This window comes from Lissotriton helveticus, chromosome 7 (assembly GCF_964261635.1).
Source record: "Lissotriton helveticus chromosome 7, aLisHel1.1, whole genome shotgun sequence".
Taxonomy (NCBI): domain Eukaryota; kingdom Metazoa; phylum Chordata; class Amphibia; order Caudata; family Salamandridae; genus Lissotriton; species Lissotriton helveticus.
The window spans coordinates 1,094,516,108-1,094,541,129 of record NC_136068.1 but is presented as its reverse complement, the minus strand read 5'-3'; the positions used below and the strand labels follow the sequence as shown (position 1 = coordinate 1,094,541,129).

The 25,022-nt window shown below is 47.8% G+C and overlaps 1 protein-coding gene across 5 annotated transcripts in view; it reads right to left on the bottom strand.

Moving 5' to 3' along the window:
• Window positions 1–13,028: 13,028 nt before the first annotated feature.
• Window positions 13,029–25,022, bottom strand: part of BAHCC1 (BAH domain and coiled-coil containing 1) — a 557,942-nt gene continuing 545,948 nt past the window's right edge. For all 5 annotated transcript variants that reach the window (XM_078654224.1, XM_078654223.1, XM_078654225.1 and 2 more), the window contains 3 exons: window positions 18,983–20,082; window positions 17,844–18,080; window positions 13,029–14,906 (listed from right to left, as the gene is read on the bottom strand). In XM_078654224.1, the coding sequence (XP_078510350.1) occupies window positions 14,700–14,906; window positions 17,844–18,080; window positions 18,983–20,082 (1,544 nt within the window). In that variant the 3' untranslated portion in view covers window positions 13,029–14,699. The remainder of the gene's footprint in view (window positions 14,907–17,843; window positions 18,081–18,982; window positions 20,083–25,022) is intronic.

The window sequence follows — 25,022 nt, the reverse complement described above, 5'->3', positions numbered from 1 at the left end:
CAGCTGGCTTGCTAGAGGCAGGCGGCTAGACTCGTAGTGATTTAGTAGGGTGAGCATGGTCAGACGGGGACGGAAGATAGGCCCGGTCACCAAAATAAGTGGCCCCTATTCTGGCGAATCAGAAATATTGGCCGATATTTTCAAATCGAGGCAGTTTCCAACTTGGAATGATATGTTGTGCAAGTGTTTTGCATGGTATGGGAGAATGCATGGATTTGAGCTTCTTGCAGGCAATATAACATGCATGTTTTTGTGCATACCCCACCAGAATGTGCATGTTCTGTTAATTAACTCCTCACAGCCCACGATAGAAGCGTGACCTGCAGCGCTAGAAAGCCGGCCTCTGTTGTGGTTCCGTGGTTTCCTGTTGCTGTGGGCTGGAGTGCTGAAATGAGGTCTGCTGCTGGCACGGAGGAGGACGCTACTGCGCGCGCACTAAAAACGAAACCTATGGTGGGGGCGGGACTTCCGTTTTGTGAAGCCCGCGCCCACGGAGTGCCTGGAGCCGAGGAGCAGTTGTGACGCGGGGCTCCCATGCCCAAGGGAGAGCCCCGCGGTCGGAGGCTGCACAAGTCCTGAGTGCCGGTGAGCGGGGAAGGGGGGGGATGCCTGTATGTGTGCGTGTGTCTGTGTGTGCGACGGCGGAGGGGTGGGGGGGATGTCTCTCCGTGCGTGTATGTGTGCTTGTGTATGTGTGTGCGCATGCGTGCAGGGGGAGGTGTGCCTGTGTATGTTTGCGCTTCCCAGGAGACAGCCACGGCGAGCGCGTTCGCGCGCGCGTGGCCTGCGGCGATCGCCTTTTGCGAAATGCGGGCGGCCAGGTGCTGTCTCCTGGGAAGCAGAGTCAGTAACAAAAGATCTCCTGGCGGACACAGCGCTGACGCGCTGTTAAACGCCAGGAGACCTAAGGGGCACGAAAAAACAGTCACTCATTAGCAGTTGTGTTCATTGATATATCAAAAGCCTTCGACTCTGTCAGCCATGGTCACATTATACAGAGTCTCGCAAGGCAAAGAGTCCCATCAAACATCAGAGAAATAATAAAAGATTTATACACTGAATCAACAACATCTTTCAAGGGAAATAACAACAAAGCAACTCCTGAAATAACAATAAAATCTGGGGCCAAACAAGGTGACTCTTTATCCCCACTACTATTTAACATTGCCATGGATCCTCTGATCTGTGATCTTCAGAAAAATGGCAAGGGCATTACATTTGGATCAGATGGTCTTATTGAGCAAATCACTGCTTTCGCCTTTGCCGATGACATCGCAGTACTCAGCAGTACCTGGGAAGGAATGAGTACAAATCTGAAGATCATTGAAAAGTTCAGTAAAGCTACAGGATTAAAACTGAATGTGAAAAAGACACATGGATTTTATATCAGTCACCATAAAAATAAAATATTGATTAACAACTGTAAACCATGGCAATTTGAAAACAAAATATTGAAAATATTCATCCAGGAGAAAGTGAGGGATACCTCGGATTAAACTTTGATCCACACACTGGTCATACAAGCAACAACAAAATCAATGAGGTTCTTGTCAATTGGGCTCAAAAACTTGATAATCTACCACTTAAGCCCACGCAGAAAATTGAAATGTTGTGCCAGTACTTGGTACCTAAACTATCATTCAAATTAGAAATGACAGGAACAGAAGCAAAAACGTTGACTGTTCTGGATCAAACAATAAAAAAGTATGTCAAACACTTTCTACACCTTCCTGTATACACATGTGATGGTCTCCTATATTCAAAAAGATCATTTGGGGGCCTCAGTATACCAAAACTATGTACACAAATTGGTCTCAATAAAGTCAATAGTTTATTGTATCTCAGGGCAGCTCCAGACCTGTACATAGCACATTCATTCATGTATGTAGGAGAAAATATAAATGGAAAAATTGATAACAATCAAAACACACAAACTCAACATTTTGGACAGTTGCTTTCTGAGCTATGATTTGAATTTGTTAGCAACATATGATTGGAGAAAAGAAGAGTTTGAGAAATGGGCAAATCTCCCTGTCCAATGTGATGGTATAACATACTTAGCAAGTAATCCAACCTCAAACTTCTGGATCAGCAAGCATAACAAAATGAAAGAAAACCAGTACATAGCTGAGCTGATGTTAAGAGCAAATGTTTTATGTACCAGAGAAACCATTACCAGGGGAAGAAATCGTGCATTTGCTACATGTAGGTATTGTAATGATGTTTGTGAAACAATTTCTCATATCTCAGGTGCATGTCCTAAAACCAAGGACATTAGGATAAAAAGACATAACAAAATTCTGGAATTGCTCATTGATAAAGCAAAAAGGTTTGGTTGGATGGCATATAGGGAACCTCATGTTAAGAATAATCAAGGAGAACAACGAAAACCAGATGTAGTGTTTACCAAAAATGGTACAGCTGTAGTGATTGATGTTTCGATTCGTTATGAAAACTCTCAGAATTCCCTTGAATTATGGTTTGAGAGTAAGGTGAAATACTATCAGGATCTGTCACAACAAATCAAAGATCTCACAAAATGCAAAACTGTTAAATTTCATGGCTTTATCGTAGGATGTCGTGGTATCTGGCCTCAATGTAATGATGTTGTTCTGGCTGATTTAGGTCTACAAACGGCATTTCCATTCAAGAAAAATGTTTGCCTGACTACTTTAATGGACACTCTTAAAGTGTGCCAAGTATTCATGGACAATTGAGAATCAAACTTATACTGAGATGTACACTTTCTTGCAGCACACATGTCACCCTTATAAACATAATGTTTTAACACATAGGTTTATATAAGAGTTAGTATAGATGGAGTAGTTTCTCACCTGTAACTCCAGTTCTGTAGTAGGGGTATCTCTGTTATAGTCATAATCTAGTGAATAGTCCCGCCCATGTGCGTGGACCCCGGAGCAATCAAAAATAATCTCTTAAACTGTCTTCATTGCAGTCCTGCATAGACACTTAAGAGAAAATTAAAGACAGTAATGCAGCCTGTACCTACAAGGCTACACTGTCCAGTACTTCAACTAGAAATGCCAAGGATATAACACCAATAACACATTTAACACAATCTGTCAAGTTTCACCCATAGAGAAACTTTCCTCCCCTCACCAAATCCTTGGAATGATAGAGAGGAAGGGATGGACAGACAAGCCTCCATAGGCTGCCATTATGTGTCTGGAAAAGGGATACCGTGCCTTTAAGGAACCCTCTAGAGACCCTCGGTATCCCAGCATGCACAGCCCACTCCTTTTACTTTCAGTTCTTTTTGAAGGTGCATAAAGCAAGGCCTGTAGCATACAGTACATTATCATTTTCTCCACCGGAGAGGAGGGTGGGCGCTTATGACTATAACAGAGATACCCCTACTACAGAACTGGAGTTACAGGTAAGAAACTACTCCTTCTGTAGTAGGGGATCTCTGTGTATGGTCATAATCTAGTGAATAGAATGGCAAGCCCATCCAAAAACAACCCGGCGGTGGAGAAAAATAGACAACACTACTATTGTGCGAACAGATTCCGCAGCGAAGCCTGTCCAACCTGAGCATCTGCTCTGGCATCAGAGTCCAGACAGTAATGCTTAGCAAAGGTGTGGACCGACTTCCAAGTGGCCGCCCTGCAGATCTCTGCAACAGGAAAATTTCGAAGCAAAGCTGTTGTAGCTGCTTTGCCCCTGGTAGAATGAGCTTTAGGCTTACCCCCTAAGGTCTTATTCGCTTTCTGATAACAGAGCTGGATACATGACACAATCCACCTAGAGATGGACTGTTTCGAAGTAGCCAGACCAGTCCTAACCGGCCCATAGTTGACAAATAATTGGTCGGATCTACGAATACCCTTGGTCTTATCCAGATAGAATTTCAACACCCTTCTGACATCCAGGGAACGAATAGACCGTTCCGCTGGAGTGGAAGGATTCTGGAAAAATGTTGGTAAAGTTATAGTCTGATTAACATGAAAATCAGAAATCACCTGGGGAAGGAACTTAGGGTGAGTACGCATAACAACCTTAGCAGCATGAAATACAGTATAAGATTCCTGGCAACACAATGCCTGAATTTCACTTACCCTGCGGGTCGATGTAATGGCCACGAGGAACGCCGCCTTCCAAGGCAGGTGCTGCAGTGAAGCCTTATGAATTGGCTCGAAAGGTTCCTTCATCAGCCTGGACAGCACCACATTCAGTTCCCATGAAGGCGAAGGAAGCCGAACGGGAGGGAACACTTTCTTCAACCCTTCCAAAAAAACCTTAATCACAGGATTCTGGAAGACGGATGTCTGCGAAGGGCATTTTCTGTAAGCCGTCAATGCAGCCAGATGAACCTTAATGGAATGGAAATTGACGCCAGACTGAGCTAGATGCAGAAGGTATGGAAGGATAACATCCTCCTTGCAGGTCGTCGGATCATAGTTCTTAGACATGCACCAGATGCCGAATCTCTTCCACTTGTAAGCATAAGAGGTCCTAGTAGACGGCCTCTTCAATATGTCCATGCAATCCTCAGGAAGATTCAAGTGGCCATATTGCACTATCTCAGGAGCCATGCCGCCAAACTCAATGATGAGAGGTTGGGGTGCACCATCTGCCCCCTGAACTTTGTGAGAAGGTCCGGCCGACACGGCAGCCGCCGATGAGGCAGGATCGACCGGTGAAGCAGGTCCGTGAAGCACCACTGCCATTCCGGCGAACTGAGGATCATCCGCGCCCGGGATCGGGCCAGCTTGATGAGCACCGCCGGAATCAGGGGAATGGGTGGAAAAGCGTACAGAAAGCTGTTCGACCACCCGATCCATAATGCGTTCCCCAGAGTCCCCGGCTGGTAATACCTCGAGGCGAAGTCGCGGCATTTTCTGTTTTCGGCGGTGGCGAACAGATCCACTTCTGGAGTGCCCCACAGGGCGAAGATGTCGTCGAGCACCTTGTCGTTTATGACCCACTCGTGGTTTTCGTGAAGCAACCTGCTGAGGGTGTCCGCCTGAACATTCTGCACACCTGGCAGATGAGTTGCCTTTATTGTCAGTCCTCTGGCTAACAGCCAGTGCCAGATCGCCTGCGCTTACTGTGACAGTGTGCGCGATCTCGAGCCCTCCTGCTTGTTGAGGTAATACATCGTGGTCGTATTGTCCGTCTGCACAAGCAAGGAGTTGGTCTGGAAGGACAGATGAAAGGCCTTCAGTGCCAAGTGAACAGCTCTGAGTTCCAGGAAATTGATGTGATACGTGGACTCCGCTGGAGACCACGTTCCCTGGATCTGTAGATGGTCTGAATGCGCTCCCCAGCCCAGGAGAGACGCATCCGTAACGATAGTCTGAGTCGGGATGACCTTGTGGAAAGGAACCCCTCTGAGGAGATTCTCTGCTGAGCACCACCATCTCAGGGACTGTTGGGCGTGAAGAGACAACTGAATCCGGTCGTCCCAACACCCGTTCCTCTGGTCCCACTGGTCCTCCAAACATTCCTGTAGCGGCCTCATGTGTAGGCGCGCGCGGAGTGAGGAAGATACAAGAGGCCATCGACCCCAGTAGAGAAGACACCGTCCTCACTGTTGTAGATGGAGCAGCTATGAGAGCCTGAGCCTCCCGAAGGATGGATAAGCGTCTCTCCTCCGAAGGAGACACGCTTGCCGACAGCGTATTGATGGAGGCTCCCAAGTACTGCAGGCACTGCACTGGAATCGGGACAGACTTGGACAGATTTATGTGCAACCCCAGACGGTTCAGCAGGATGGCCGTCCTGTTGAAGTGCAATTGTGCTTCCTGGAAGATGGAGGCCTTGATCAACCAGTCGTCCAGGTACGGGTAGACAAACACCTTGGTCTTTCTCAGGTGCGCTGCCACCACCGCCATGCATTTTGAAAAAGTCCTGGGTGCAGACTTCAGTCCAAACGGTAGTACAGTGTACTGATAGTGATTGGTGCAGACGAGGAAGCGCAGGAACTTCCGATATTTCCGTGCAATGGGCACATGGAAGTACGCATCTTGCAGATCTATCGCGCACAGCCAGTCTCCTCTCTGCAGCTGCGGATAAATCTGGTGCAAAGACAGCATGCAAAACTTTTACCTGCGAATCCACTTGTTTGCTTGTAGGAAATCCAGAATGGGCCTGAACTCGTTCTTCTACTTCTTACGTACTAGGAAGAAGCGGGAGTACAGACCCTTTCCCCTTTGAGACAGAGGGACGTCTTCTATCGCCCTTTTTCTTAACAGGGTATCGGCCTCCGCCTGGAGCTCGCACAGCTGGAAGTGCGAGGCAACCGGTGGAATTGCTGGAGGCAGGCTGGTGAAACGAAGACTGTATCCATTGCAAACAATATTCAGCACCCACTTGTCCGAAGTAATGTTTCTCCACTCTGCCAAGTAATGTTGGATGCTTCCCCCCACCGGAGCGAGTAACGGATGAAGGGGAAGTGGCACCTCAGGGCCTAGACCCAGCCGGGCCTTTAGTTGCGGAGGCAAACTGCTGACCACCTCGGCCCCTCTGGCGCTTTTGGAACGGTCTCCGCTGGATCTGCTGCTGCTGTTGTTGCTGCTGTCCAGCCTGCCGAACTTGCCCTCTACCTTGCACCCCGTACCGCCTCTGGAACGGGCGGAAGGTCTTTTTCTGTTCCTTAGGCTTTTCCAACCAGACAGCCGTCAGGGTTTCCGCCTCCACCTTCATGCGGGCCATCTCGTCGTCCGCATGTTTCCCAAAGAGGGTCTCGCCTGAAAAGGGTAGGTTGGCAACCCTCTGCTGCGCCTCAGGCTTCAACGATGTAAGCCGTAACCAGGCGTGGCGCCTCAGGTTGGCCCCATGGCAGTACCCGTGGGCTGCCAATAGGGAGAAATCCGCCGCCGAGCTTATCACCTGGTTGGAGACCAGCAGTCCCTCTGTAAGGATCTCTTGGAAATCTTCCCTTTTCTCCCGGTGAAGGTGTTCCGCAAACTGTTCGAGGGATTCCCACAGAGCCCGATCATAACGTCCCAACAGTGCTGAGGCACTTGCGGCCTTCATTGACGTGGAGGCCATCCCGCAAACCTTTCTGCCTGCCCAATCCATCCAGGGGGCACTGTCGATGACGGGGTGGTGGCGTGCTGTTTTCTTGCGGCCGTCACAATCACAGAGTCCGGTGCGGGATCCAAACGAAGGAATGCTGGGTCCGAGTCAGTAGCCTTATATTTCTTCTGCAGCCTGGAAGGCGCCGATCTTGTAGCCGCAGGGGTGAGGAACAGCTCCATTGCAGGTTCTACCAGCCCAGGCACCAGGGGCAGCAAAGGACGAGATAACTGCTTCTTGTGCAGCGTTTCAAAAATGACGGAAGACAATGGCGTGGGCACAGTGAGCGTGATGCCCAGCTTAGTCGCCCCTCGCAGTAACACGGCCTGGAAGGAGACTATGTAGTCTACTGGAGACACCCTCGTCCGAGGGGAGTCCGACAGAGTAGGTGAGTAGTCCCTGGCACTGGATGACTCCGTGCGTGATCTTGACCGGTCCCTCCTGTGGCGCCGTCTGGATCTCGTAGAAGAGCGACGGCAACTCCTGGATCTATCCCTCCGTCTGGAGCGAGATCTCGACCTCCACAGCCTCGGACGGTCCACGGGCCGTAGCGGAGGGAAATGTGGAGGCCGAAACAGGAGCCTAGGTTGTGGTGGTCCCGTAGGCGGCGTCGGGAGATGTGGCAACGAGACAGACCTCAGCGGAGGTGGTGGTGTAGGAGGCGGAGGACGATGCGGAGGAGGCATTGGGTTATGTGGAGGAGGGTCCTTGGGTAACGGAGGAGGTGTAGGTGACCTCGGCTTGGAGGGCGAATAGACCTGTGAGTGCTCCGAGCCCGGAGACTCTTCCCCTCTCCTTCTCTGCTTCGCCGGACCTGAAAGGGGGGACCTCGAGGCCGTACCCCTCGTAGCTGAGCGACGGCACCGCCGCGACCGTGGGCTCATGGCAACCGAGGACTCAGTCCTGGCTCTGGAACGCCTCCTGGAGGACGATGCTTTCCTCCTCGACGCTGAGCGCCTTTTCAACATCGATGACCGTCGTCTCGACGTCGATGATCGTCTTCTCGACGTCGATGATCGTCTTTTCGATGCCAACCGTCGAGTCGACGTCGATGGTGAACGGTGGTGTCGCCTCGGCGGCGAGCGCCTTCTTCTTGAACCCTCTCGACGTCGATGATGGCTCGACGACGATTCTGTCCTCGACGTCGACCTCGTCGGAGGTCTCAACGTCAATCCCCATCGACGTCGAACGTCGACGTCGCTTCCACCCCGAGCCCTGGGGAGACGGGGAGCAGACCGTGGTCATTCCTCTCGACGCCGACGTCGAAGCTATCGACGCCGACGGAGACCGGTGGCGTTTTCTGGCCTTCTCCTTACTGGGGAGCCCCCCAGAGGCCGACGCACGGGCAGAGGAAGAAGTCCCATCATGCCCAGACCCACCTGGACCTTGCTTCTTTCTTTGCTCCAGTCCTTGGAGCCTGATCTTCTGTCTGTCCTTCAGGGTCCTGCTGGAGAACTGCTGGCAGATCACACACTTCTCAGGAACATGAAAAGAAGGGAGACACAGGATACACACCCTGTGTGGATCTATTTTTGCCTTTCTCCTGGCACACTCAGGACATTTATCAAATAAGGCAGGCATATTTGACAAAAAAGCACCAGAAAACACCAGCAAAGCAAAGCAGAAGCAAAAACACGTTGAGTGAACACACTCCAACACTTTAAAAGTGCCAAAAAATTACACAAAATACCCAAAAAGGTAGAGCTCAATGCTCCAGGGTCCTGCTAGCAGGAGCCGGAAAAAAGAACTGAAAGTGGAGGGAGTTGCTGTGCATTCTGGGATACCTAGAGAGTTCTGGAAAGATTCCTTATAGGCACGGTAGCCGTTTTTAAGCCACATAATGGCAGCCTATGGGGGGCTTGTCTGTCCATTCCTTCCTCTCTATCATTCCAAGGATTTGGTGAAGGGGGATGTTTCTCTATGGGTGAAACTTGGCAGACTGTGCTGAATATGATATTGGTGGAATATCCTTTACATTTCTAATTGAAGTACTGGACAGTGTAGCCTTGTATGTATAGGCTGCATTATTTTTCTTTAATTGTCTCTTAAATGTCTATGCAGGACTGCACAGAAGACAGCTTAAGAGATTATTTTTGATTGCTCCGGGGTCCCCGCACATGAGCGGGACTATTCACTAGATTATGACTATACACAGAGATCTCCTACGACGGAACCTGGAGTTCTTCCCGTTGGTGGTGGCAGTCTCTCTGTGGGGGGAGGTGTTGGCCCACAGATGGGTGACATTTCATGTGGACAACATGACAGTGGTGCAGGTGGTGAATCGCCAGTCCGCCAGGGATGAGCAAGTGTTGAAACTGCTGCGAGTGTTTGTGCTGGGCTGCCTGCGCCATGACATTGCTTTTCGCGCGGTGCATGTTCCCGGGATTAACAATGACATAGCGGATGCTTTGTCTCGTTCGCAGTGGGGGCGATTCCGTGGGTTAGCCAAGGACGCGGATCAGGACCCTACACCCATGCCGCCGCAGCTGTGGTACGTGGGCAACACAGGATGTTGCAGCTGCTTCTAAGATCCTTGGTGGAGTCGACGAAGACAACGTATGTGGCTGCATGGGGGGAGTTCGTGGCATCAGGGGCGCATTGGCAGGGCCCGGGGAGGCAGAGACAGGAAGATGTGATAGTTTATATTGGCCATGATCGGCTAAGGTCTATCGCGGGTTACAATAGGGGGCAAGATGGCGGGGATTGCGTTCATGGGTAAGCTTTTGTGGAGGTACGCCCCGTCCGCGGGGGAGCTCGGGTCCAGGATGCTGGAGGGTTGGGCCCGGGAATGTGGGAGGTCGGGAGCGGTTCGGCAGCCCTTGTCGGAGGAGGTGTTGGGGAGGGTTGTAGGGGCTTTGCCTTTAGTTTGTAGGGATGGAACGGAAACTTGCCTGTTCGCTACCTTGATGGAGTGGATGTTTGCGGGGTCTTTTCAGGTATCGGAGTTGCTGGGTTCGAGAGCCGGTCAGGGGCTGCGGTGGTCGGAGGTGCAGTTGCGGCGGGAGGAGGTGTGCCTTTGGTTGCGTAAGTCTACGACGGACGAGCGGAGCGTCGGCACGTGGGTAGCGTTGCAGAAGGCGGCGGAGGGGGCCGTGTGCCCGGTGCGATGGGGACGGCGATGGCAGGGGGGTGAGCTGGCAGTTGCAGGTGTTTTGGCATGCAGATGGGAAGGGGGCGACGGGATCACAGCTGTTAGCCGTGTTGCGGAAAGCCTTGGGCACGTTGGGGGTTGACTGGAGACATTATGGCACGTAATCGTTTCGTATTGGGGCGGCGTCGGAGGCGCACAGGCTGGGGTTTTGGCAGGGGGACATCATGCGTCTGGGGAGGTGGTCATCCAATTGTTACCAGCGGTATGTGCGCAGCGAGGAGACTCATTGAACGCGCGGTGTGTTTGTGACCTATGTATTTACTCTTGTTTCTCGTTTCAGGTTCTGTGGCTGGTCCCCTTGCAAGGGACATGTTGATATGGATTGTGGGCCACTCCTTTGTGAAGAGGGCCAAGCTGCAAGCACAGGATAGCTATTTTGGCAAAAACCTGGGGTTTAATCCTGCTTTGTTTCAAGTTATTTGGTAGGGCGAGGTGGCATGCGCTGGAAGGAGCTGATAGGTACACTGAATGGTCTGGTGACAGCGGGGCGGTGTCCTGACGTGTTGGTTCACCACTTGAGGGAGAACGATATGGTGCAAGAAACAGATTTGGTTTAGATGCAGGCCATGAAAAGGGATTTGGCAGAGCTGCGGAGGACATGGTCAGGGTGTACTGTGGTTTGGACCGAGCTGGTCCTGCGGAGAGTTTGGAGAGGTGCGGTGAAGCCTCAGGCGGTGGACAAAGCACGACGTAAGATTAATGTAGAGATGGTGCGTTTCTGTCTGCATTTGGGTTTTTCTCGTATTTGGCATCAGGATGTCAGGTACGACGCGCCAGAGTTGTTCAGGGTTGATGGGGTTCACCTTTCCCGCATGGGTATGGACCTGTATTTGTTAGAGCTACGGGAGGTCTTGGCCAGGTTGTTGGGTGTGCGCCGGGAGTAAGGGCCAGTGAGAGGTTGGAGTTTCTGCTTTGGGGGGGGGGGGGCAGGAAAAGGGGTAGGCGGTGTAGTCACCTACCCTTCCACCTTTTCCTGGGTGGCAGAGTTGTTTTTGAAGTTGGCCAAGTTTGGCTGGAGTTTGGTAGTTTATCGTTAAGTTTGGGGAGTTGGGGAATGGGAGCGGGGAAAGGTTAAGCAGTTTGGAAGTTACATTAGAGGGTAGTTAGTTACAGTTGCAAGAAGGCAAATAGGACTGTAGGTCTTGGGAAGGTTGGAGATATAATGCATGTGATAGAATTGTGTATTATGTAATGTATTTGAAGTTATATATTGTATCTTGCAAGGTGGGGGATTTTTTATCATGTGGGGATCGTAGGGGAGGGGGGAGGAAAAGTAAAGGGGGTCAGGTAATTCGATGTTTAGAGAGGTTCTAGTTTTGCAAGGCAGATTGCCAGTTTTAATAAAGTGTGATGCACACCTGTTTCAATAAAGCGGCCTTTTACACACACAAATGGTGGTCTGTGTGCTTGCTCCCCTTTCCTCCCTCCCAAGGGGGGTTTGGGGGCAGCCGAGCCGCGAGGTCTGCCCCCCGGGCAGATTTGGGAGGGGGAAGGGGGGGGGAGCGCGAGAGCGGCCATTTCACTGCTTTGGGCTGCCTGGGAGTAGTCCAAAGGCAGCCCAATCTTGGAGTACAAGCCCATGGGGTATATAGGGCGTGCCCGCGTTCTCCCAGCCACCATTTTAGGTACTGGTGACCTGGTGGCTGGGAGCGTGGTAGTTAGGTGTTTTTGTCTCCGCACACCCTCCCTGGGCTTAGGGTTTTTTGGGGGAGGCGTTTTTTGCTGGAAGTTTTTTGTTTAGGGGGCTTTGTTTGGAACAGGTGCATAGGGGGACGTTATGTAAGGTTGTCGCTTGGAACAGGTGCTGGCGGAGTTGTTTTTGAAGTTGGCAAAGTTTGGCTGGAGTTTGGTAGTTTATCGTTAAGTTTGGGGAGTTGGGGAACGGGAGCGGGGAAAGGTTAAGCAGTTTGGAAGTTACATTAGAGGGTAGTTAGTTACAGTTGCAAGAAGGCAAATAGGACTGTAGGTCTTGGGAGGGTTGGAGTTATAATGTATGTGATAAAATTGTGTATTATGTAATGTATTTGAAGTTATATATTGTATCTTGCAGGGTGGGGGATGTTTATCTTGTGGGAATCGTAGCGGTGGGGGGCGGAAAAGTAAAGGGGTTCAGGTAATTCGATGTTTAGAGAGGTTCTAGTTTTGTAAGGCAGATTGCCAGTTTTAATAAAGTGTGATATGCACCTGTTTCAATAAAGGGGCCTTTTACACACACACAAATGGTGGTCGGTGTGCTTGTCCCCCTTTCCTCCCTCCCAAGGAATATATTTCACAGTAACAACTCAGCAAAAATCTCTCTTTATCTTCATGGAACGAAACAATCGATCATTGCAAGCTGCAGTCACACTTATTTGTGTATTGAATTCTGGCCATAGACCAACACTGAAGCCCAGGTCTAAATAAAGCAATATTGTCCTCCTTGAATGGAAACAAACAGTTGTGTAAACACCAGAGTCCTCAAATTTTAACAGAAAACTACATGTGAAAAGTCCTAAGAAACAGTGATAGTTCAAAACTACATTCAACATATAACAGATGTTTGGCAACGTACACTCATTTAGAGTAAATCTCTCACTTCAGGGGCGTGGATTTACTCTGACATTGTCAGCAGAAAAGTAAAAGCAGTCTAAATTAGTTTACCAATTTCGGGGACTGCAGTAATACTGAAGTGCAGCCTCTACACGCTCTCTCCCTGTCTTTTATTTTACTCAATGTTTACTAATCTATGTCAGACCCAGAACCTGTGAAGTAAGTTACAGATGTTATTCCCACCACATTCAGTAAAACAGTTCCAATGTATGGATGGACTTTGGTAATGAAACTGGAGGCCGCGTATGTTAAATAAATATATTTATTTACTTTTATAGATATTTTACAAAATACAAGAACAGAACTGCAGCTTCTCTAAAGCGCATTGAAAGTTCGAAAGCCTGGGGTGGTAGAGGAAGCTGGGGACAGCGGGAAGGGATTTTTCTGTTGGAGATAGGTGTGGCCACAGTCTTTTGCGCCACCCACACCAGTGGCGAGCATGGGAGGGGGGGCGCCTGCGCACAACTGGGGACAAGGAACAACCCTCTCGCTCTCCACAACGAAGTCCGTCTTTCACCATTATATATATAAATTTTCTTCCTTTTTTTTTAAAACAGAGGCTTACATAAATATGGCTGGCGTTTGCCACATAAGAAAGGAAACGCCTCGTCCCAAGTAATATAATATATCTTTGTATAATATTTACTTTTTTTTCTTCCATAGGAGCATTTTACATTTCCTTCCCACCCTTCATTTTAAAATTTAAAAAAATGTTTAAGAGAAGACCCTGCCATCAACAAAAATGATGGGTCAACATAATAAAAATGATTTGTAAAATCGCAAAGGGCAGCTTGAATAATTTATAATCTAATGGCCCCTTTTTTAACGTTATGCACAAACTTCTTTTTCACTTGGTGAGGCCAATTATGGAAGGGGTAGAGGGTACGGGAAGGGAAAAGGGTAGAGAGAACACAGTGCAGTAAAAAATTAAATCACAAAGAAACAAAAAAAATTCTTTCCATAAAATTTCTTTGAAGAAATACGATATTTACATTGCGAATAAATACAAGTTAGACCTGATTTTTTGTGTGTGAGTTTTTTGTTTCTTTTTTTGCGTGGTTGAAAACGGAGGTACGAGCGGAAGAGTATGGCTTGCTTGCAGAGGCTGCACCCTCACCCCACCGCCCCTAGATGAGGGAGAGTTCTCTTCGGGAGGCAAAAAAAAGGCATTGAGAAGTCATTTCTGAGGGCGAGCGGGCAGAGAAGATGCTTGTCTGAGTACTGCACCCGTTTAATGAAGCAGCCCCCTCTTCCTAGGAAAAGCCTTGATTGAAAAGATGCTGGGTTGGATTCGAGGAGTACAAGAAAGGGAGGACAGGGTTTTTATTTTTTTGTATTTGTTTGTTGCATATTTGGCTTCTTTGTGCCTCGCCTTCCATGAAGGGCAGACTGAGCAGCGGGACATTCCTGTCCCCACCTTCAACCTTTCCCATCTGAACTTGGGAGTGGTTTGGGGGTTACAGGGTAAAACAGAGTCCAGTGGGATATACTGCATTGCAAAATAATACAATTTTTAATGCTGAAACAGCATATTTCCTGTCTCTTTTGTTTTGTTCTTTGTCACTCGTTTTCCGGACTTGCTGCATGAAAGGTCAAAACTGACTACAGATGGCCAGGGATAACCAAAACAATGTTCCACTGGGGTGCATAATCTGTGAGTTCCGTGAGTACGTTGCATCCAATAGAAATGCTCTGTTGATTCTCCAATAGTGAATTGTATCATGTGATTGTTTGTAGTGTTGAAAAAGAGGGCCAGTCGCAGCTCGGTGTCTGCATGCACTGCTCCCCACCAAGGTAAAGAGGTTTGCGGTCCTAGGGCAGCAACAGACGCTGAACGGATATTCCAGATGTGAATATACAAAAAAAGTCTTTATAGAAATGAGCACCAGGTCCTGTGTTTTTTGGGGGGCAGCTTTCAGCAGAGGACAGGGACTCCGTCAGCTGTCACCAGCCGCCCCGTAGTAGGGTCGTATGTTCCTGCCAGGTAGTAGAGGTCTTGCCGGTCCTGGAACCGTTTGCTCCTTGTCATCTGCTCATACTGCTCCCGGCTCACCACCTGACACTTGTGTGAGACCGTCTGCACATCGTTCTCATCCTCGTGGCAGGACTGGTAGAGGGCATTCTACGGGAATGGAAGGACACATTTGTCAGCAGTGACTACAATGATCATCATTACTGCATTCTTCAGTATTCCATTATCAACCCCCACATTGGCAAAGTCTAATCAGGCCTAACACCCACTCCTGTGTTTACCTCTACCTAAGTGCAATATGACCTCTCACCTCCAGCCCCTCACTATCCATGGCAACATGGTGCCTCTGGGATGTTGGTAGGACTATGCTGGTGTGTGTCAAATGTTAGAAGATTTCCTCACAAGTCGATGCCTCTGAAAAGGAGGCACCGTGGTACATCTAGGGTAAAGTCAGACTGCAGAAATACACTAAATTAAATGTCAACAACCACAGTTCAGAAATGCAATGGGAAAAAGGCTACAATATGGCATTAGAATGACAAAAACTTGCGTTACCGCTTAACAATTTTCACTGTCATATTTCACTGTTTTACAGGAGTTTCACTCAGTTCAGTTCCACATCTAGACACCTGCTCCAAAATCTTGTGCAGAGTGCAATAGATTTCTGGCACACTGACAATACCAGGCCTGCATTGGCATGTGTTTTGTTGAATGACATGAAATATAGACCAAAACATCGACAGGGCTGGGTGACACAGCTACCCTAGCCCGTGCTAGGACTTCTGACCCAACAACTGCTAGTAAACTTTTTTGGCTACTGTTCCTCTTGCTCTACAAGTGACAATACATAGGTAGCCAGCACGATTATGGTGAAAGAAAATCTGATTGCCAGATCCAGTATGCGACTAACCCCTACTGATGCTCACGATGTGTCTTTAAAAGGGCTTTCACCCACATACTCTTTCTGGCATGCTTCATCCTGGAGTTCTTCGTCCAGAATGGCAGTGCATCTGAATGGGCTCAAGCTAGAAGGGAACTCTTGATATAGTAAACTCAGGAGATCTAGTGAAGCAATTTACGATTAAAACTATCTAGTATCTGACCCAGAGATGTCTTTATTATTAGGGTCCTCTGGTAAGATTAAATACAGGGTGACAACATAGAAATGATTAATACTCCTGCATCGAATTACTGTAGGTCTACATTTTATGGCCGATTTTAGTTCAAAATCGGTCAAATGGCATTCATCAGGTCCATAGAAATGCAACATATCTTACATCGATGATTACTTCACTTGCAAGAAGAAACCTCATTCCAGCATGAAGGCACACATACATAAACTCACATTCTCCTTTATCAGTGGAGACTGTATTTAACCCATGTTCGGTAGGGGTAAAACTGCATGATACAGATCGATCCACAACTGCAAGGTATCGGCATGCTTACAAGACCATGGGCCACAAGTATCAACCAATTTTGCCTTCGCAAACTAGGCCTATTTGCGAATGCAAAAAGGGCTATTTACATTGATCAACCCCTATTTTGCAATTAAGTAACCTGTTACTGAATAGCAAAATGGGTTAGCTATTTGGTATTTGGAAGGGGTGTGTTCAGGGAATCCTTCCAAATAGCGAATCGCAGCGGTATGTAAGAATGTTTTATGACCGTGAATGCAGTTAGAAAACATTTGCAATTTACCACCAACTTCAAGTTAGTGGTAACTCATTCGCAAATGTGAAGGGATCCCTAAGGGTTCTCTTCCCCATTGGAAATGGTGGTAAAAACGTTTTTCTAGAGCAGGGAGTGGTCCCATGGACCACTGCCTACTCTTGTTTTTAAACGCAACCAGTTTACCTTTAAGAAAAATGGGCTGCATTTAAAACAAAACAAAAAAAAGCTTGCTTTATTTACAAGCAATCATGGACATGGTGGTCGGCTCTCCCTTGCAGGCCACAATCCCTATGATTTCAGCAACTCCTAAGGAGTCGCAAAGTGCGACCGGCCTCATTAAAATTAATGAGGTAGGTCGATTTGCGGGCCCCTATGAATTGCTAAATGAAACTCTTGGAGTTTCATACATTTTGAATAGTATTACCAAATTGTGATTTGCTGAAAATTGCAATTAGGTAATCGCTATTCCAAATCTTGATACATGTGGCCCTATGTCTTTTCTTAAGCTATTATCCTACTCTCATGCCTATGTGTCACTACACGTGTATTGCAACATGGTTTGAGGGCAAAAAACAACAAAAAACTTCATATATAGGACACTGCACACACATTTTCTATCCATCCATACTCCTACGTCTAATGCCTGGGCGCCCTACCCCTTACTCCTTTTTACCTTATGTTTATACCTAAATAGGAAACTAAATAGATACATCCACAACTCTGCTAATCGTGCATGGCATCAAAACATGTGACAGGCGCACTCTTCAAATTATTGCACTCTCATACAGTAGTGAGCTACCAGCAGTGCTTAATTTGTAAATAAGTGGCAGTGTCCAACATGTTTCTCACAAGAATATTGGCGAGGCTAATGAATGCAGGAATTGCCGAATACCAAGTTTGGTTAGACTTGATTCCATCTCATGCCTATCTCTTTCACCACCCTACTCTCCATGCCCCTTTATTTCAAGTTTGCAGGTTCTTCATCATCCCTGCTCTCTCCCTCTGTCATTCTTTTTCCGTATTTCTGTTCTTCCTCTTTTCCTCCATTTGTGTTTTTTCTCTTGGTTTGCTTTGGGGCAAAGTTTGATGAGGAAAAGTAACTGCGGGTCCCTAAAAATTAAGTGTTGGTGGCGCCCATGTGCAACCACCAGCTCAAATGAAGCAGTGGTTGCCTGGACACAAAAGCACTTTGGCGCCTCGTCGAGTTTTTGAAACACTATATAATACAACTACAGTGTAAAATATAAGCAGTAACTGTTAGGGACGGAAAGCAAAGTTGACCCCATTCTTTAGTCTTAAAAGTTTTGCCAAAGGCCAGCACCCTCATGTGCCCACCTATAATCCTCCCCCTCTGATCCATCCTTCCCCTAGTGAATGTACCAGGGCCAGCAATACCACCCTAGTGCCTGGTCTCACCTTGCCATCACTGTGCCGCTTCCCAAGTTTGGTTTCTTCAGGGTGGTAAAACCACTTTACTTTCACCACCATGTTACTGCCCCACGACTCCCACATGCTCTCAATTCGTCCAATGTATGGCAGGTTAGGTCGCCCCGCTGAAAGGAAGACAGCACAGTCGCCAAGATGTAGGGTCTCTTTTCCCCTCACAATTGCCTTGTAGAAGAGCTTCCGGGCTTTACCTTTCATGCCTCTCCGCTGCACAGAAGAAGATAAAACATATTCCATCAGTTAAGTTTCTTCTTTTATGAAACAGTGCATTTTTTTTTTGTATTAACGCTTGTTACTACAGAATGCCCATAAGGCTATTAGACCATTCCACCCACTGAGGGTAGAATGTTCTAAATTAAAAAGGGAGAAATACAAACACAAACGTTGGAATGTTGGAGCAGAAGGCCTGTCCCGGCTATTATTCGCCCTGAGGCACTCTTTTGTCTTCAGTGGGGCTCTCAACATTCCAATGTCCTAATATAGGTTTACAACTTTAAAGCTCTCATAGTAAATAGGATTAGAACACCGAAATGTGTGTGTGTGTGTGGGGGGTGTGTGATTTGAAGACAATGGAGTAGCTCCAGGCTTATACCGACTGGTATAGGCCTTCTGCTCCAACATTTCAATGTTTGTCTTAGTTTCTTTTTATATTCAGAACATTGTACCATCAGTGGGTGGAATGTTCTAATAGCCGTATAGCCCTTATGCCTCAGGCTATACCGGTTATAGAACCAAAGCCCACTCCCTTGTTATAGGCCCTCGCATGTCCACTTGAATGATGACTGGAATTTAGTTCATGGTGTGATGGGTTGATGTGTCATCTGTGAACTGATTGGATGGCATGTCGGCTATGACAGTGTTTTTGGTTAGAATTGTAGTCATATTCTTGAATGGCATTTTGACCATGGAGTTACTGATATATCAGAAGTGGCATTTTCCTATCACAAATTAGCAATTACTTTATTGGCAGACCTATCAGCATGATTTCACTTGTCATGTGGAATATTGTGTTTTTTGCTGGCCTGTTAACTATGGAGCTAAGAACTTTATTGGTAGTGATATAATTGGTTTAGTGTTCAGAGAGATAAAACAAGAGCTCATAACCGTACCTGCGTTGGGTTGCCTGACCACTTCCAAAGTTGCCTGGCTGGCAAAAAGGCAGAGATCTTTGGCCGGTTTTCTACGGATGGCAGTCGCTGTCGCCGTGGCAACTCCTTGACTTTGGAGAAGCTCATGGCTTCTTTCCTCTTCACCTTGGCAGGGCCACCCACAGCGGTTGCCTTGGCAACGAAGCACCGCTGAGGCCCACTGCTCTTGGTGTGCAGCGCCTCAGCAGGAGTCAGCAGACTGGCGCCAGGGTGGCTAAGGCAGGTCTGGAGCAGCAGCGTGGAGTCCTCTACCTCAGAGCTGTAAGATGAGTCCTCATTGTCTGAAGAGCTTAGGCTTGAGGTAGAACCAGAGCTCGAGGAGCTGGAGGAGCCGGAAGATGACGAAGAACCGGAGAGCCGAGTCAGGTACCTGGAAGTCACCCCATCCCCTTGGTTGCTCCGCTCCTCCTCCATGTCCGAATAGGAGCTGTGGCAGTCGCTGTCGCAGTTCAGTTCATACTGTGATGGGCCAGAGTACTTGCGCAGGGCCAAGCCCACCGGCAAGCCCGGCACATGAGTCCTGCACTTCTTGTCCTTCCCGACCAGCGGAGGGTGAGAGAAGCCCTGGCCCTGCAGCGACTGCTCTGCTTTCAAGCTGAAGTCCTTGGCACACATTAGCAGGGCTTTGCTATTTTTGGTCTTGGGAGAGGTCACGCCCTCATGGTCCAGCTTGATGAGGTACTCTGTCGACCGCTTTTTCCCCATGCTCTTACCCTCATCGCCTTGCACCTTCTCAGCCCGTTTGACCCGCAGAGGCTTTGCTGCAGGGGTCAGGGTACCCATGGTGAAGCGGGTGTAGGAATTAGCAATGCTGCTGAAGGAGTGCACGCCAAAGCCATTGCCAAAGATGGGGGCAGCCATGCTGGTCACTGGGAACGCAGCCTCCTTCACCTTCAGCCGCCGGGCACTGCCGTTTAGCTGAAAGAGGTTCTGCAGGAGGTTAGGGGTCTTGCCCCCTGCTTTCCTCTTGGTCTGAGCCACTGCTGACCAGCTCATGAGACTGCTGCTGCGTTCGGCTGTAAGAAGGGACCTGGAGCCAGAGTTCACAAGATCAGCTTTACCTGTGAAATAAAGGGAGGAGTTAAAAAGATACAATCTTCACATACATTACAGGACTTTAAAATTATTTAATTAATATTAATTTTGCTATAAAGCATAGCACAAACGGAATATCCTCTAGATCAGCGGTCTTCAATCTGTGGGGCGCGACCCCCAGGGGGGTCGTGGAGTCCTGGGAAGGGGGTCGCAGATTCTGCAGAGTGCAGTTCCTGGCATTGGGCTGATCGAGGGTGCTCACGGCGGAGGCCAATTCACACCGAGGTGTGTAAAACATCAACGCCTCATTAACAAGTAAAAGGTCTTTTAAAGACCTGTCAAGTACTTGGGTGTGACTGTGTGTGTGTCCCTGAAGCTGTTTCAGCCGGGCTCACATACACAAGCTGGGGGGGCTGGGGGGGGGGGGCAGGGGGAGCAGGCTGTAGTGTAGCCCTTTGAGTTCAATGGATGTTGCGCGCCTGGAGCTGTGAGTCCCGTGACACGTCCCCCGCCCCCAGCAGGGAGGCACAGAGATGCCCTCCCATGAGCGGGAAAGAAGGAAGACGACGCAGAGAGATATTGATCCCCCCCCCCATGAGAGAGGCACAGAAAAGGTGGGTGGATGAATCATGGGTGGATGGATGTAAGGCTGAAGGATGGATGGATGTGTGAAAAGGTGGGTGGATGAATGATTAGTGGATGGATGAATGAAAGGGTGGATGGATGAATGATGGATGGATGAAAGGGTGGATGGATGTGTGAAAAGGTGGGTGGATGAATGATGAGTGGATGGATGAATGAATGATGAAAGGGTGGATGGATGTGTGAAAAGGTGGGTGGATGAATGAAAGGGTGGATGGATGAATGAAGGATGAAAAGGTGGATGGATGAAGGATAGATTGGTGAAGGATAGATGTATGGATGGAAGAATGAAAGGGTAGACGGATGAAAGATGGATGAAAGGGTGGATGGATGAATAATGGATTGATGGATGTGTAAAAAGATGGGTGTATAAATGATGGGTGAATGGATGGATGAAAGGGTGGATGGATGTATGGATGGGAGGATGAAAGGGTGGATGGATGTATGAATGGATAAAATGTTGCATGGATGAATGATGGATGGATGAGTGAAAAGGTGGGTGGATGAATGGTGAATGGATGGAAGGGTGGATGGGTAAAGGATGGATGTATGGATGGAAGGATGAAAGGGTGGATGGATGAAGGATGGATGTATGGATGAAAGGATGAAAGGGTGGATGGATGTGTGAAAGTGTGGGTGGATGAATGATGGGTGAATGGATGGATGAAAGGGTGGATGGATGTATGGATGGAAGGATGAAAGGGTGGATGGATGTGTGAAAGTGTGGGTGGATTAATGATGGGTGAATGGATGGATGAAAGGGTGGATGGATGTATGGATGGAAGGATGAAAGGGTGGATGGATGAAGGATAGATTGGTGGATAGATGTATGGATGGGAGGATAAAAGGGTGGACGGATGAAGGATGTATGGATGAAAGGGTGGATGGATGTATGGATGGATAAAAGGTTGCATGGATGAATGATGCATGGATGGATGTGTGAAAAGGTGGGGGGATGAATGATGGGTGGATGTGTGAAAGTGTTGGTGGATGAGTGATGGAGGGATGTTATGAGGTCTAACAGGCGCATTTATGGTTGTTAAAAGTTGATGATGATGAGTACCAGTTTCTAGAAACTTTTGTCAGAAGGGGGTCCTTACGCCTAAAAAGGTTTTACAAGGGGGTCTCGGCATCAAAAAGTTTGAAGACCTCTGCTCTAGATAATTAAAACTGAATGCCATTACTCGACCCAATACTACTCATTTTATCAATCATAGAAGGGTGAAGGCACGACTGCTCCCAGTACAGTTTAGAACATGTGGCTTGCTGGTTGTGCACAGATCTCTACAGAAGTAATGGTGTCAAGTTACATAATCAGGAAAACAACGAAAACAATTCAAAACGCAGGAGTCAGGAAGTTAAAAATCTGGTAGACTGCACCTTTTGTGATATATTACTTCCAGCTGTCAAGTCTGAGAAGTTCATCACTCGATATTTTTAAACTGCTTGATGCCTATTTCCCTTGACTATCTTCATGAGTCTCTCCCTCCCTTTCCTGTGACAAGACTGGGGCAATTAGAAATGCAGCACATTCCACTTGGTTGTCAGGTCGGAAGAGAGCCAACAGCTCATCTAATGACGTCATTTAAAAAAAGTGTTGTTGTGGAAGTCATTTACTCGCAAATATCTGACAGATGAAGTTGTCTCCAAAAGTACTTCCAATTTTACGCCTGGAATATTATAAACTAATCTTCCAGAATCTAGACATGCGCCTCTGGAGCCAAGTGGCCCTATTTCATTTGCAACACATTAAGCCAGCTGCTTTATATGTAGCTACTAGCATTTTTGATCCAGCAACTTGTAACTGGGATCTCAGATACGTTGAAGTCTGGTGTGACTTGTATATCAAGTCCTGGATTCCCCAGCACCCTGGTAGACAGAAATCAAATCTACAAATAAAAGGTCAGAACCGGAAATGCTTCACAAAGCCTTCCTTTACCAGTACGGATTTGCACTTGGAGTGTGCAAAGTATTGTTCTCTAAAAAGTCAGGACTCATTGAAGGCGGTGGTGACATGGTTCTTCTTGGCAGCTGTGCAATCCCAATAACTATCCACCTGCCTAAAGGGCAGACATTGCTTTGTCTCCAAATTATCCCTTGTCCTTTCTACCACTCTCCAAAATTAACCAATTATTATGAAAGGCGATAATACCCCCTTATAGTCCTAGGGGCCTGTTTACTGCACTCTGTCAAAAATGTGGGGGGCATCCCATTCGTGAAACTGGTGGTTCTCCCGCTCTATGTAGAGTCAGGAAAGCATGAGATGTTTCTGAGGGTGGAGCCCAGGCTGGCAATGCCGGTGGAAAACTCAGACCGAAGGTTTAGACATGGTGCCATCGGTCATCATCCCCCCTATTTAGGGAAGGTATTTTGACACCTGGAAGGGACGAAAAGTGAACCCAAGAAATAACGGACACATGCTGGGAGAAAACTCCAACGGTGTCATAGACATTTCTTTTTTGTATTACACAAACTCCTGCTTGGTGGTTTATACATTTAAAAAACCCTTTGCTGTGTGGCGCATTAAACATGGTGTTCATTTAGCAGACTGCAGTACTTTTGGCTGCTGCAGAGGGGGCTCTGCTTCAGGAGGCTTGTCCAACAGCAGGGCGTTGGCACATTGGTCGGTCTTATGCCCGGCCAGCAGAGAACATTTCTCCACTGCCCTGGTGCACTGACGGACCGCAGCCATGCTTGAACTGGGGGCTTAGTTTGCAACCTGATAGGGATTGCCTGTATACAAAATGAGGGATTTTCTAATAAACTGTTGGATCTGTAAGGACCGCTGGGCTACATTAAAGTCAGACATGCATACCAGGAGCATGATATTCTAAATGACTAAATTACAAGGAACCTTGGTCTCTCCTCCAGTCAGTGGTCAGACGGCACAGCATTTGTCACTACGGACTTTTGGTTGTGTACACATCCCACATGGTGGTCAGTACTCTGTAGTACTCCTTGTGTGCTCTTTACTCTGCAACCCACTTGGCTATTCCACTAATATAACCTAATAGCCCGCTGTAGAAGGCTATACCGGCTATTAAAGGCCCGCTCCAGCGTTAAAGCCCAGCTACGAAGGGCTATAAGGCTATTAGAACATTCTGCCAATAGAGAACAGAATGTTTTAACAAATTAAACAAAGGCCTCCCAGAGTTCGAGGGGTTTTAATTCCCCCTCGGACTCCGAGAGGCCTTTGTGAAAACAACTTTGGAATGTTGCTTTGCAGGCCTTTACCCGCCCGTAGAAGCACGGAGCACTCCATTGTCTTCAATAGAGTGCTCCACATTCCAATGTTCTAATATATTTTATTATACGCTTCACTGGGTATTGCATTGCGGTCCTCTACTGTGTGACCCACAGGATGTCCCAAGCATACTAGCCTCTCTCTGAGACCCTCTGGGTGTTCCGCATATAGTATTAGCTCTTCCACGGCCTCACCAGTATTCCATATGTGATATCCTCTACTTCATGGCTGACCTTGTGCTCCATGTTAACAATAGCATGTTACATGACAATAAGGGTGATCTGTATATAGTATCATTTACTGAAAGTCTTCTACAGGGTCCTAAAAATTATTCCTCTGCATCAGCAAAACTGAACCCATGTAGTGCTAACCAACTGGAAAATTCCTAACATACATTTCACAAACACAGAAAAAACCACTTCTACACCCACTCCATGCCGCACTTTAGTGAGAAACTTCACTCCAGAATCAATGCACATTCGGGGATCATATTACACTTAGTGCCCCTGGATGCAAGATGTGTCTAATCCTCCTTTTTAAACCCATGGGCATTATGATATTATAAAATTGGCCACACATGTTTTTGAGACTCCTTCTGTAATACTGATGGAGCCAGCACGATATCATAGGGGTGTTCCCACATTTGCATGAGTTCCTGACCCCATACAAAAGAAGCTACCCTTGTGCCACTCTGCTTGTGTCGTATTACAAAAAAGAACAATTGATGGACAGAATGCTGCACAATGTCAAACATTCACCCCAGTACAGAGATCTGGCCCTAAATCCATTGTTTTTATGCTCCCTATGCCATTCCAGTTCAGACCCAGCCATAGGCAAATCAGTCTTGACACTGTTCCCCATGTGAGGACAGGTCCTTTCGAGACTGTCAACAAGCATCCTGGGACTTGTTTTGGGGCATCACCCTTCATCAACCAGGCTAGCTTGACTCCAGTGGCTTGGAGAGCACGGGAGCCAAGTCTGGACATACTCGTCCCACTCAGGGTGACAAATGCAAAAAGAACAATTGATGGACAGAATGCAGATCAATGTCAAAGATTAACCCCAGTACAGAGATATGGG